Here is a 15416-nt window from a genome sequence, read left to right as displayed (position 1 = left end):
ATTGTGGGGACCAATGTCCCCACAAGGTTAGTAAAACCTGAATTTTTTTTAGCGGTCCCCACAATGTTAAAAAATTATTAAAAATAGTAAATGATGTCTATCTGAAAATGTAACAATGCAAACATGTTTTTTCTAAGGGGTGGGTTTAGGGTTAGGGTTGGGTTAGGGGATAGACGATATCGTTTTGTCAGTATAAAATCTATAGAAGTCTATGGAAAGTCCCCACAATTCACAAAAACAAACGTGTGTGTGTGTGTGTGTGTGTGTGTGGATATTAGGGCTGTCAAACGATTAACCGTGATTAATCGCATCCAAAATAAAAGTTTTTGTTTACATGTGTGTATACTGTGTATATTTAGTGTGTATATGTAAATACACACACATACAGTAAATATTTCGAAAATATTATGTATTTACATGTATATATTTAAATTTATATTCATATAATTGAGATATATCATTTTAATATATAAACATAACATATTTTATGTTATATATATATATATATATATATTAGTGCTGTCAAACGATTAATTGCGATTAATCAAAATAAAAGTTTTTGTTTATATATATATATATATGATTTGATTTATGATTTTCCTTACACAGTATAAATTTTATTGCATAGTTGGTTTATATTTTAAAAGAGTCATTCACAATCGCAAGGGGACCAACATATGAAGGGGTCTTTGAAAAAAAAAATTATTAAAAACACCATGACATGGCTTATTTTATGCTATGAATTATGTTTTTCTTTAGGGCAATTACAAAGGAATGAATGAACTAAGGAATAAGTTATAGACAGTATAGTGATCCTAAAGATGCTTCCTAAAAATGGATAAAACTGCAAAGTATCATAAGAGAAAAACAACAACAGTACCACTAGGGGTCGCAATGCGCGCTGTGATTCTGTGATAAGTTGGAACATTATGCAAAATAGTGACTTAAATATTTATGATAATACCCGTAAACAATCTTTTCTTTAAAAGCTCTTTAAATGAAACATCATCAAAAACAAACACGAGAATACAATTGTGTATATTACTGAAGAGATAATGAAAAAATATGAACTGTTTAGTGGACATTTCTGCTCCTTTATTCATGAATATCATAACAGTTATAACAGTAAGTATCAATAAGCTTTAAAAGGCATGCAAAGGCTCAACAAATCTCTCAACAAGTCTTCCCAAGTGGTTCCAGCACTGGAAATCTTACACTACTTCAAAAAAGTTGTCAGAGGACTAAGGGAAAGAACATAAATGTACAAAAAGTTTCATGGGGAAAACAATTTCTACAACATTTCTAAGCCTTACTAGACATAATGCAGATTGCCGTGAAGAATGCAGAGTCATAAAATGATAGCATTCACAAATTTAACCACTTCAACTTACATAAAACAGAAAAACACCGCATATATTTTCTGGACACATTCAAAGCGGAATCATTTTGATATAAATTAGAAAATCCTGTATATATTACAAAATACATAAATTATTGCCAGATCTATGTATGTTGCTATATGCACAGTACAGTATAGAATTTACATCGTACTGACCATTTACATTCCCTACACACCCATGAACTCAATTCATTTGCTACCAAGCAAAGGTCTGGACACACTTACTGATTCTGACTATTATTCCTCCATTTTAAAATAAGACTTAAGTCAAAATTATGAAATAACACAAAAGACGTCTGTTTGTGTGTGTGTAAAAAATAATTTAATTTAAGCAGAGAAACACAACTTTAGTCAAGTGCGTCCAAAGATTTGACTGTGTATCTGAAATAAAAAAAGAGCTTTTTTTTTTCTTTATGATGGTAATTTCTCCGTAATTGTGACATGAAATAGTCTGTCTGCAAAGCCTTTTAATCATCTGTCCCATAACCTTTATAACACAATTACTTCAGTCTGCTTTGCATTGCAAGAATAAAAATGACAACATAAAAGATCAAGAACATTTTACTCAAGCTGTGCTTGAGGAACTGAAAAACAATGTTGTAACCTTGTAACCAATTTCCTCTTTATTGGAGAACAAAAATATAACAGAAACACTTGGGTTCTCAAAGTGCTTAAGAGAAACTTCTGCCTGTCATAAAGATAATTTAACACTAGAGGTAAGATTGACTCGATATATTAACATGGAACCAAATGTATGCATCCTGTCATGCCACAGAAATTTCTTCATCACAATTCACCCTAAAATCAAAAGAAAAGTTTAGACTGTGCATTATATTTCCAGTATAATTCTCACCCCAACATAGCGTGTTCAGATGTTTTACTTTATAGTTTGTTTGTAATTCTAGAGAGTATATATCCACAATACCATAACAAAAGTATCTGGAGGACAGGCATGTTTATATCCTTTTAAGCTTTATTTTCTTTATGCAAAATATTCATTATCTTTTTTAAATTCATTCATCTATACAAAAATATTACCATCTACTCTATATCTTTTTCTTTTGAATTTGGGGTGATCCGAACATGTCCTTGACAGGTTTCATGAGCTCTAGAATGCATTTGCAGAATTAAGTTGTGAGTTTAAGATAAGGTAAGCTGTGTTGTGGGGGATTTTCTGAATGAGCGATCAAGCTGAGGACTTGCTTAGGGGTCCTCAATGTCCATGAAATCTTTTTTAGGTGGGGCAGATCCACGGTACCAGGCACAGCTGCTGTCACTCCTCTTAACGCAGGTGTAATGCTGAGCCTGTGTGCCCTGAACTGTTCCTTCCAGCACCCAGTCAGTCCAAAGACACTCTGTGGGGTCGTTAATGGAACAGGGAATCATGGAACACTGGACAACCTGCACAGAGACAAGAGGAGAAGAGCTGTGAGAACATGAAGACAGAAGCACGACTAGATAGATAGATAGATAGATAGATAGATAGACAGCAATACCTTGCAATCACAGCCCATCTGGTAGCGCTCACCCAAGCTTTTCTTCTGTGTCATACTCACTGTCTCCCAAGACTCAATGTAGTCGCAAAGATTTATACGCAATGTGCCGTTTGAATCCAGATTACCTGTGGAGATTAATGAAATGGTGTTGGTATAAAGATGCTGCAGATTCTACAGGAAATAGTCACTGTAAAAAACTATTTGTTGAGTCAAATTAAAATAATTTGTAACCTGGCTGCCTTAAAATTTTAAGTTCAGTCAACTCAAAAAAAGTTTATTCAACTTGAAATGTTAAATTTTACTAAGTGACAACTTAGATATTTGAGTTGAATCAACTTAAAATTTTAAGGCAGCTGGGTTACTTACCCATCTGTTAAGTTTAGCAAACACAAATATCTAAGTTGTTACTTACTGCAACTTAACATTTCAAGTTGAATAAACTTATTTTAGTTGACTGAGCTTAAAAGTTTAAGGCAGCAAGGTAACAAATTATTTTAAGCTGACTCAACAAATTGTGTTTTTTATTTTTTTACAGTGTATTTCCTGAATACTGTTCTCCACAATATGTTAATTCACTCTTACCTGTAATCAGGTATTCCTTTTTGCCATTGCTCTCAAATTTGACTCCGCACAAAGCTGAAGAGGGGCCGGTGAAAATGGTGTCAATCTCTCCATCAGGTCCCTTAAACATCTAGTAAAGAAAATGGCATGAAGAAGTCAATAAACAGAGTTTTGGGTTTCACTTTTGGTATCATTGACAACAAAATTGATCACACATTCATTTTGGCAACCCAGGCTCATTAGAAAAATAAGCCTGTGGCGAAATGATATTAGATTGTTTATGTTAAACATCTTGTGATGTTTTCAAAGTGAAATGTCCAGTTAGTGGTGGCTAAAAGAGTGTTTAGTTTTACCCAAAACTGATGAACGCGAATCTAGCAATGTTTTTTCACTGTAAAAATGCTGCCTTCATTTTTTAAGTTAAGTCAACATGAAATGTTAGGTTGTACTACGTGAAAATGTGGATATTTGAGTTGAGTAAACTTTTGAGTTGAGCAGCATGAACTTGCTTTTTAAAACTGAAACAACTTTTTTTTTTACAGTGTTTACAATGGTTGTTGTATGTATCACAGCAGTTTCAATATAAAACGTTGTGTTAGTGTTAGTTAAATCCTATACTTAACCTAACTGATAGTGTTAATAAAAGCAAACAAATTTGCTCAAGCAACCATACTATTTAGCTTTTTTCTACAAGATGTTTTATTGTGACTTGTGTTCATACCATTCGCCTTAACCGAAAACTGTCCGTCACTGACAGAATTTTTTTTATCAGTGATGGAAAACTCTGAAAGCCGTCCATCACTTTGACAGATTACACTGAGGGTGATCTATTGTAAACTGTAATCTCCACACCTGTCCAGTTGGTGGCGAGCGTGCTCCAGTGTGGCAGCAGAGCACTGGATCCAGAACAAAAATGAAACTGTCACGAATGTTGTGCTATGCATTTGATTACGCACAGCCGAGTAGCCTACCCACTTTAGCTACAGCGATCTATCATGCCACATTAAAGAGCACCCAAACGGTATTTATTGCTTGAATTTCCTAATGAAATGGACACAGTTTGAAATCTGAGACTTGGTTTCATATTAAAAGTAGCAAAGCACAGAGATTAGTCTATTGCAATTTATTGGATGGGAGGCACACTCTGTACTGTTTATTTTGTTATTTTGTACTGTTGTTTTACGCCCGTCTGTCAAAGTGACGGACAATGTTAAAGTCTAACACAACCACCGGTTCATACCAAAGCGCTTTGCATCGCAATTGCAATGCTGTACCAGGTAAGCTTTCGAGCAAGTTTACTATGCCAAAAAAGCCATACACATGGAGCTGATTATACAAACATTAAAATGTATTACTTTACAAATTTTGTTTTGAAGTTATAACATAGTAATGTACAAGGAACTGTGCAAAAATAAGTCTTTAATAATAAATGATCTGCTCCTGTACTCCTAATTTGTTTGAAAACGAATGTAAGTTGTTGATGTGTTACTGCCGCTACACTCTTAAAAATAAAGGTGCTTTAAAAGGTTCTTCACAGCGATGCCATAGAACCATTTTTGGTTCCACAAGAACCATTCAGTCAAAGGTTCTTTGAAGAACCATCTATTTTTCTTAAGCTTTTTATAATCTGAAGAACCTTCTTTCGTCACAAAGAACCTGTTGTGACACAGAAAGGTTCTTCAGATGTTAAAGGTTCTTTATAGAACCATTTAGACAAAAAAAGTTTCTTCTATGGCATTGTGAATCACCTCTATTTTTAGGAGTGTACCCTGTTAAAAACAATATGCTCGCTAAGTATATTTTGAAGAATGACTGCTGGTTTAAGATGGTTTAAGCTGGTCTTTAGCTGATCCTAAGCAACTAGCTCCTGCTTAGCACCAGCTTAGGACCAGCACTTGACCAGCTTAAACCAGCTCAAACCGGCATTCATGCTTCAAAATGTTATTCATGTCATATTTACAAGTCTGACATAATGCCAACACAGCACTAGAGTTTTGAGTTTGTCTTCATTAATTTATGAAATCAGTGTAGGATGGGTGGATAACAACAAAACAAATATTCTCCACTAACCTTTATCTGTTTGACATCATATCGGATCATTTTGATTGGATTGCCGTAGGCATCATTTCCGGTGACCACCTCCTTCTGTCCAACTACTTTGGCTCTGATGACTGGAAAGACAAGGAAAGAAAACCCCATTCAAACATAAACCATTTAACTTGAAATGTAAACCATTTAACCTGAAAGTTGAAATAAGATGACCTATCTAGCTGCTGTTATTCTGCTCTATACTACAGGTGCTGAGTGTTGTGTGTATAGAGACACATGAGTATTTGATTAGCGGAGGGCAGTGCGAGGAATGTGCTCCCAGCCTGATATTCAGGAAGCCAGTCAGCAGTCTGACTCTTAGCAGGCAGCTTGCCCCCTGCTCGCCCTGCTGCTTTTATCTCCACCCTCACACTGCCTGCTCCCCATAGAGCTGCTGACATACAAATACCAAATGCTCAGTCCAAATTCATCTCTCCATTAATAAGCAAATTCAGGATTGCATGCTTTTCCAAATGATTTTTCCTTACTCTGCATTGCTAAGGTGGTTACTGGAGCATTGCTGGGCGGTTCACAGTGTTCTGTGCCTTGCTAAGACATTGCTGTGTGTTAAAAAGCCGATAGCATGCTGCTATGCAGTTGCTCTGATGTTTTGAAGGGGTTCTAGAGCAGTGTCATGTGGTTTCTATAGTGTTAAGGTTAATCATTTCAAGTAACTCAAGTTACACAATCAGATTACTTCTCCGATTTTACAACAAAAAATTGACTTGATTTCCTGTTTACTGATTTGCAAGCGCTCTTGTTTTCATGTTGAGAGGAACGGGAAGTAAGTGCAGAGGCGCTGTGTCCATTGTGTAACCATGATGGTTATTGTAATTCTAGATTACATGTAACATGCACAGGGTTGCGGGTAACACATTACAAGTAACTTGAGTTACGTAATCAGATTCATTTTTTTCAAGTAACTAGCATTACTTTTTAATGTACAATAAAATATCTGAGTTACTTTTTTCAAATAAGTAACAACAGTTACATTGTTTCAAATGTATTTTCTGACAGCTCTCCTGTCCACATGTTGAAAGGTGTTGTGTGCACTGTGTAAACATGATGCTTACTGTAGTTCTAGACTAAATATGCTAAATATGAACATGCCTGAGGCTTATTCATTTGACTTTTGGTGTAAAGGACTTTTACATTTGCCAAAAATATAACTTTTATATATTACAAACATGCAAGCGAGCCCAGCCCAGATGAGATAAAGTTACAGAAAAGTAACGTAACACATTACTCGCCATAAAAAGTAACTAAGTAATCCAATAAGTTACTTTTTTAAGGGAGTAACTCAATATTATAATGCATTACTTTTAAAAGTAACTTTCCCCAACACTGAACACGCATTTACGCAAACATGAATGTCCAGTGTCCATAAATGTCCTTCGATGTCCAATCCAATTCAACTATACGAATAAGCAAAAATGACTAGTTCAACATCATTTGTTTTTTGTTTGTTTTTTTTAATTGTTGAAATAAGAGTGTTACAGTTGTTAATTTGTTTTTTGTTAGCAACACCAGCCCAGTTGAGAATCACTTTCCATAAAAAGTAATGCAATTAGTTACTTTTGTAAGGGAGTAATGTAATATTGTAATCCATTACTTTTAAAAGTAACTTTCCCCAACATTGTGTTTCTAGGACCTGTCAAAAGACTTTACTCCTCAAATTCTGGTCTGTAAAAGTATCTCTTTTAACATAAATTCATGTCATTTTTAAAATTACAAAAACAAATCTATTTATAAAAAATTTCCCATGAGCTGCTTTATTTGTGCTATCTATCAAGAGTTTGTGTTATATATACAGTGTGGGACAATAACTAAAGTTTAATACATATCATTTTTAGAATAAATCAGAATTTATATATTACTGTTTTTTGCTTATGGAACACTAATATATACTACAGTACTGTTCAGAAGTTTTGGGTCAGTTAGATTTGAATAAATTACTATATTTATTCATCTGGATGCATCAAATTGGTCAAAAGTGACATGAAAGACATTTGTAAATGTTTCAAAATATGTCTATTTCAAACTATCTCTGTTCTTTTGAACCATGTGGACTTCCACAGAAACAAGAAGCTGCACAACTGATAATAATAAGATGATAATAATTTTTCTTGGGCAGCAAATCAGCATACTACAATGATTTCTGAGAGATCCACATTTTAGAGTGAGAACTCCTTCAAAAACATTAATCGGTCTTACTGACCCAAAACTTTTAAATGGTAGTGTATAGGAATAAGAGAGATAAAACTTCCCTATAAAACACCTCCCGACCTATATTGGAGTTTTCAGAGAGCCCATACATACCGTCCGCACATTCAGGCCCAAACACAGAGCGTCTTTTCTATTGGCCACACACTCAGAATGCCAAATACACCCACAGGATCCCAGTCTCAAGTCAGGCATGCCTCTCTCATCAGTAACTACACACACAGGGTTTATGCTGGTTTAATCACAGCCTCCCTTTTCCACACATTCATTCCACACCGAGGCGGAAGATACACACACAGTGTGGGTGCTGTTTTCAGCTCCAGGTATGTGAGGGGAAACGGGAGCCCTCCACATGATTCATTTACGGGTTCCGAAGGTCACGTGGAATACCGTACACATGTACAGGGGAATCTACAAGTCAGCTCTAAACAACTACTGCGGGAAGAGTTTAAACAGCACGTTTAACAACTGACAACTTTTCCCCTGAGGGTCATTGTGCGTGGTGTCATTATATGTTTGACACTGTTATTAAACTAAATTGAATCAACACTGAACAGACTTGAGCTGAATAATGACACCACTGTCTCCTGTAGAGCTGCTTTACAGCTGAACTTGTTTCATAATGAACTTTACAACATTGAGACTAATTTGAATCAACGTTAAACTAAACCGAGCTGAATAATGTCACTATTGTCTTCTGTGTTTTATAAATAAACATGACTTGACTCAAAAAGGTTGAATCTGGTTAGGGTCTTGTGGGAGTTTCAAACAGCCAGCATCACGGTGCCGCATACATTGAATGAGATTGGCAATTCCTGTGGTGGGCACCAGATGTTGTTTTCAGCAAATCACTAAACGCAAAGGTGGGTGTGCGGTGATTCGGATACACCATGACTGCGACTGACTCCAGTAACCCAAGTCTCACCATCCCAAGTCATGTAATGACCGTCTAACTAACGTCAAAGGCCAACCACAGTATGTTGCTAGCATGTGGCAATGCTTTCTCAATTTTTGAAGTTGTAATCAGTCTGTTGAAAGAGGTTTTAATCAGAGGGCCACTACAAACAATGGAAAACGCATAGGTCATGTAATGGCAGGGTACTGAAGAGACACTGAAGGTCAAAGTGTCACCGCCAGATCAGAGGCAGGTTACACAGCGTGACACAGCGCAGCTAAAATTAGGCCTGAGATTCTTCTCTTTTCATTTCAGTGTTATTATATTTCCAAGTGTGATGTACTCTAACACATATCTGCACAGATATCAAACTGCTTTATGTGATGACTATTAATGGAATAATGCAAATATAAAGAGTAGGATGTGTGTTAAGAATTAGCAGAACTTGTTATTAATGGGTGTATGTCTTAAAGACAATGTGAAGGCTAGTCTTGTGTTAATTTACTGTTGCCAAGTAACGTCACACCTCAATGTACTGTTATATAGAATTGAACAGGTGTGTTGAATTGTTTTATAATGACTTATGATGTGACTCATCCAATCAGCGTTTAACACCATAACCGCCTTTCTACAATGTTTAGCGTTTAACGTCAGAACTGTGGAATAATGTTATTTGATTGCATTGAGTCTTTTGTTTTTATCTCAGCTATTACATAATATAAGACTCGTCAGTAATTTGTTATGAATAGTCTTATCCTTTAGAATCTAAAAAATGTTGACCCAATGCTGGGTGAAATATGGACAAACCCAGCGGTTGGGCTAAATATTTAACCCAACCCTCTGGGTAGTTTTATTGAACTCAGCTATTGCTTAAAATGAACCCAAAATATGTTAGAAATTAGCATTTATTATATGTTCAATAAATGAACATTTATTAATGCTTTAGTAATTATTAGTAATAATAGTAAACCCTATATTTAATGGCTTATTAATAAATGTTCACCTTTTGATTATTACTAATACCTTTAGTAATTATGTGTCAGATTTGATCATTTAAGTTCATTAACTGAAGGTTCGTTTTAAGCCAACCATACAGTCATTTTTAAACAATAGTTGAGTTGAATAAAACTACCCAGAAGGTTGGGTTGAACATTTTTCGCCCAGAGCTTCGTTGTTTTGAACCCAGTTATTTTTTGTTGTTGTTTAGGGTGTAACTCCAAAAAAATAAAGAAAATATTTAAATAAGATATAAAGTACCTTTCATATCTATGGTATTTAATTCATTGGACTATCTAGAAACATTAATACACACACACACAAAGAACTATATTGTGATTTTACACCGTTAACAACAACAACATGAACGTACTATAGAGTTAGGGTTTGGTTTAGGGTTAGTTGCTTGTAATTATAGATAATTTACCGTTTCTGTTATAGTAGGTATGTGTAATGAGTCGCAAGGACTCTGTAAAAAAGAAAGTGTTACAGTAATAAATTCGAATATTACAATTAGAGTGAACTGAATTAAAAATACTACACGGTTTTCAAGATGGAAAACATGTCAGGCACTTTTGTGCCCTTTTGAGAGCCCTGTTATATTAATAACAGCATAAACATTTTTAACATTCTGACCCCAGAGGTATTAGAATTCATATCAGCTGTTCTGTCTATCCAATTAATAGCTGATATTTATTGAGAATTTTCTGCCTTTAAAAAACAAGGCCTTTCCACAGGATGTGGAATATAGTAAAGGCACAATGAATCTATTCTTATAACATCCCAGCAGAAAGTCACTTACTTAAATTGGTTTATGCATGGTTTCCTTTGGTGTTTGAAATATGAAATACTATTGACTGCAGTCTGAATAAAAAAGTAATATAGGCTACTCTATAAAATCATCACTTAGAAGTTTGTATTTCATTTGTATTAAACATTTATGTTTCTGTATAAAAGAAGCTGTCAGATGCTGTCTTGTAGCATCATATAAACGGGGTTTTGGATATGAAATAGTTAAAAGCATGGAATCTTACCGACATCCGCATTGCAATACGCCTGCTGAGGATGTTCAGGAGAGCAGCTGCAGGCTTCGGCAAACTCTGCGGCTCCGCACAGCACTAACAGCAGCAGAGGAACACAGCGAGAGCGGCTCATCTTCATTGGAGCGAGGAACGGAGTCTTCACGAGTAATGCGGAGAGAAACAGACGAGTGGATTTCCTAAAATCAAGTTGCTTCCGAAGACAGGCTGCCTTTGAGACACTGACTTCAAAAAAGGACCAGACAAAAACCTGACAAGAGAGAAAGTGCTAACCTGATGAGAATGTACGGAATGTCAGGACAGTGTTTGCTCCGTCTGAATGGCCCTGCTTTTATACGCATCTGAGCTCCTCCCACCTTTTTCAGAGATTTTTTGCCTTAGATTTTTTTGATGATTTAGTCATCATGCCCTCATTGTTTAGGCAATTTATTGATATTTTGTCTCTGTTTTTACGTTACCAGACTAAAATATGAGTAATATTGTGAATTAATGATATTGCAGAGACAGAATTGGGCAATGCTGAGCCTCTGACGTTTAGTACTCCTTGACCTCACAATGACCACTGACTTCCCATTATTAAACAGTTACTAATGTCTAGCATAATTACTGATCGCATCCCCTTATTATCTTAATAATTAATATAGTTATGTATTATTAATATATGTGCATAAAAAGGGACACTAGAAATAACAACCCCAGCATGCAACAATTTAATAAACAATTGCCTACACAGTTGAATAAGACATTTTAATGTAACTTGTCGTTAGTCTATAAATCTACGATTCATATATTTATTTATTTATTAATCATTCTTAAATTTTATGCTTTATTCACAAAACGAGATTAATATCTTCCCCTTGTTTGACGTGCGCTCGCATGATTGACGTTGGCGCTTCAGGTCACAAAGTTCATTTGATCATGGCGCAAAAGAGAGTTTCAGATTTTGTGTTTATCCATCAGAATTTCCCATACTTCCCGTATTAGGGTCAACCTATGTTACAATCGCTAGCTATTTCATTATATCTTTTATTTAACATCGTGAAAAAATGTGCTCCGTATTTTTGTCATTTTTTATTCTGTTGATTTATGATTAATTTATCATTTTTAAGATGTGGTTTGGTGCCCTTCAAAGTAGCTGAACGATATTTCCCATGTCTCTGTGCTTGAAATGTTAAAATGTTAAAAAAAAAAAAAAAAGTCCTTCAATGTGTATACTGTTGTATACAGTAAGATTTGTAATCTTTTTTAAAAGTCTTTTCTGCTCATCAAGGCTGTGTTTATTTGATTAAAAATACAGAAAAACTGTAATACTGTGAAATATTATTAAAATGCAAAATTGTGGTTTTGCATTTGAATATACTTTACAATAGAATTTATTCCTGTGTAATAAAACATAAAAAGAATATAAAAATGTATAAAAAGAAAACGTTAAAAAGAACAGCATTTATTTAAAATAGAAATATTTTGTACGCTATCGATCAAAGTTAGAAATTTCTTTCTTTTTTTCTTTCTTTCTTTGAAAGAAATGAATTACTTTTATTCAGAAAGGATGTCTTAAATGGATAAGTGATAGTAAAGACTTGGAGTGTTCAAAAATAATTTCTATTTTGAGTAAATGCTGCTCTTTGTAACTTTTATTAACTTTATAAATTAGCATATTAGAATGATTTCTAAAGGATCATGTGACACTGAAATAAATTCACAAAAATAAATTTTATTTTAAGGTATATTAAAATATTTAAATAAAATATTATTTTAAATTGCAATAATATTTCAAAATGTTACTTTTTTCTGTATTTTTGATTACATAAATGGAGCTTTGATGAACAGCAAAGATTTCTAAAAAAAAAAAAAAAAAAAAAAAAAAAAAAAAAAAATTACAAATGTTCCAAACCTTTGAACGGCAGTGTAAGCAGTTAATTTTAAAGTTAATTTAATGTAATGAGAGAAATAATGCACTCATTTGGACATGGGACAACAGAATGCTGTCTGTCAGGGCTGCATTGTTATTTTACTGTTATTTCTATATGTTAAGACAAATAAGGAACTCAGAACAGCTGAAAGACGATGAAGGAAGTCCATCTTGCATAATTCCCTGTTGAAATTACAAGCAGCAGTGCTGCCTCAGAATCAGGGAAACACTTCTGCACTTGCTGGTCAGTACTCGGTCCTACACCCACTCCTTCCTTTCTCTCTCTCCTCGAGACTTTCTTCAGTGATGCATGCCTTAGCAGTCACCACTAAAACAGGGGAAATATTACAAAATCAGACAATGCTGCACGCTTTACCATTTAAAGCTATGTCTGGCTCTACTTTCATTTAGAGAGGGAGACCCTCTTAGTCCTAATATGAGCTAGGCCATTTGTTGCTTGTAATAAAGGGGAATTTTCAAAGTAATCAAGTAATTCTGTGTCATTTTCCCTTAAATCTAATTAAAAACAAAATGTGAGTTAAACAATCCCTTTCCTCATAATGTGTTATTGTGGTTCACCCTTCATTTATTAGTTTGAGAAGCCATGGTGTCTTTCATGACTTGTACGTCATAACAAATGTCTGTAAAGGGTTCCAGTGAACAGAATGTTAGTTTTTATGATTTGGTGGCTGCTCAGTTACACTGTAGTGTGGCAAAATGGTCATTGCTCATTGTAGATATTTTGCCTGGAATACCAGATTTACAATCATACACTTTATGTAAATTACATTTTTACATTTTCTGAATATATATATAAAAAAAATGCTAAATTTTCCTCCACAATGCTAGGGTGATGTGGTTTGCTTCCAGGATGTTATTACACAGTGGCTAGGGAAATACTAGGTGGTTGCCCACTACCAAGTCACTATTATATTTGGTCTCTTGATATAAATAATATTATATAAATGTGTCTATGGGATTTTATATAACAGTAAACATTACAGTAACAACGTTTTGCGATTTCTGAGCCAGTACAGTTAAGCAAGTGAAATTCATTGTCAGTTATGGTAATTAAAGTGGATAGCTGTTGAAGATTATATGTTGAAAACATGGTATTTGCTAAGTGACAAGCTGTTTCCCCACAAAAGCAGTTCTATCATGATAGCCATCAGAGAGTTTTGCGTGGCAATAACAGGAAATACTGCTGCTGCACATATAACATATATGAAACAACCCCCATATATTACATACGTGAAATTGCCCCGTAGCAGATCTATACAGGTGGAGCTGTGGAAGGAGGAGGGTTTCTGAAGCACGCTGCAACTGCTACAGCAAGCATTAGCCAAGTAAGCAAGCTCATTGGCTGCTGATGCGAAATCAGCTGCGCCATGTGAATTATGATGTAATTATATCAGATTGAGTTAGACCTATCGTCTTGCACCATCTAGAATTTCATGACAGAACTTGCGGTGGCCACAGAGCTTGGCCCACCATGATCACCAGCATGTCCAGTGATGAGGGCCGCTAGTCCTGTGCTTTCAGCATCTTCCCTTCCTGTGGTTCCCCCACCAGAACCAGTTCACAACATGGCTGCCGGACCAGAGCCCTGCATCCAGTATTCCTGATCATTGTGTTGGCTGGCTTCCAAGTTGATGACCCACCACTGATGTTAGTATGGGTGGCCATCATCCCTCAGTTCACTCCAGATGCTCCCGAGGCAGCATCCACTCCAGGTCATCCAGTGGCGTCCACTCCAGATGCACCCGAGGCAGCATCTACTCCAGGTCATTGTCTGCCTGTCCTGTCTCGACCACTGAAGCCATCCTTGACCTTCCTGCCTGTCCTGTCTTGACCACAGTGATCACCGGTGAACCTTCTGCTTGCCCTGTCACGGCAACGGAGGCATCCCTAAATCCCTTGTCTGTCCCACTCCACAGTTCGTCTCCGCTGTTTCTGGATCCTCAGCCTGTCCTTACACAACCACGGAGGTCATCCCTGTACTCTCTGTCTGCCTTGTTATGACCACAGAGGTCATCCCTGAACTCTGTCCCTGCCTTGACATGACCATGGAGGTTGTCCCTAAACTGTCTGCTGGTCCTGTTATGGCAACAGAGGCCATTGTTAACCTCTCTGTGCTCTCTATTACAGTTCTGCCTGCTTCTCAGTGGAGGTCTTCAGCTCCATTGGCTCTGCCCTGGTGGTCTTCTGCTCCAGCATGGAAGTCTTCAGCTCCGTCAGCTCTGCCCTGGTGGTCTTCTGCTTCACCATGAAGGTCTTCAGCTCCATCAGCTCTGCCCTGGTGGTTATCTGCTTCACCATGGGGATCTCTGGTCCTGTCTGCTTTGCTGTTATGGTCTTCAGCTCCATCGCCTTGGCCCTGGTGGTCTTCTGCCCCGTCTTTGGGACCTCCAGTCTTGTCTGCTCTGCCATGGGGGTCTTCTGCTCCACCCTGACCTTCTGATCTGCCAGCTCCGCCCTGGCTTCCTGTTCCACCAGTTCAGTCCTGGCTTCCTGCATCATCCTGGCCACCTGTCCATGTGCCACCTTGGTTTCCTGCTCTGCCCTTGTGTCCAGTTCTTCTTCCTCTCCATGGACCTAAACTGCCACTTCGCCCGCAGTCCGCGTCCACTCTGATTCCCTCCTGGACTTCTCTGACCATATTAGGATTGTCTGGAAGCTGCTCCTTAGGAAGGAGTTATGTCACAAACACCAGCTGGAGTCCTCCTGATGCCCACCAGAGGGCACTCCTTTCCCAGACTACTGCCACTTTATCAAGGACTTCCATAATCCTCGGCCCGATCTCGTC

The 15416-nt window shown here is 36.6% G+C and overlaps 1 protein-coding gene across 1 annotated transcript; it reads right to left on the bottom strand.

Annotated features, from left to right (window-relative positions):
- Positions 1-1698: 1698 nt before the first annotated feature.
- On the bottom strand, positions 1699-11024 carry timp2b (TIMP metallopeptidase inhibitor 2b). The gene is made up of 5 exons (XM_051105133.1): positions 10693-11024; positions 5527-5627; positions 3478-3586; positions 2896-3020; positions 1699-2800 (listed from the first exon to the last, which is right to left on the bottom strand). The coding sequence occupies exons 1-5, from the start codon at positions 10817-10819 to the stop codon at positions 2603-2605; spliced, it is 660 nt and encodes a 219-aa protein (XP_050961090.1). The 5' UTR covers positions 10820-11024; the 3' UTR covers positions 1699-2602.
- Between the last annotated feature and the right edge of the window lie 4392 nt (positions 11025-15416).

This window comes from Labeo rohita, unplaced genomic scaffold, assembly GCF_022985175.1.
Source record: "Labeo rohita strain BAU-BD-2019 unplaced genomic scaffold, IGBB_LRoh.1.0 scaffold_90, whole genome shotgun sequence".
Taxonomy (NCBI): Eukaryota; Metazoa; Chordata; class Actinopteri; order Cypriniformes; family Cyprinidae; genus Labeo; species Labeo rohita.
This window is presented reverse-complemented; position numbering and strand designations above follow the sequence as displayed.

What these genes read in the sequence shown, in the direction of transcription:
- timp2b (XM_051105133.1), bottom strand. Translation starts at nt 10,819, where the DNA reads ATGAAGATGAGCCGCTCTCGCTGTGTTCCTCTGCTGCTGTTAGTGCTG. An exon ending in ATGATGTCAAACAGATAAAG is followed by an intron (nt 3,587 to 5,526) that starts GTTAGTGGAGAA and finishes TTTCTTTACTAG; the next exon opens with ATGTTTAAGGGACCTGATGG. An exon ending in AAAGGAATACCTGATTACAG is followed by an intron (nt 3,021 to 3,477) that starts GTAAGAGTGAAT and finishes TAATCTCCACAG; the next exon opens with GTAATCTGGATTCAAACGGC.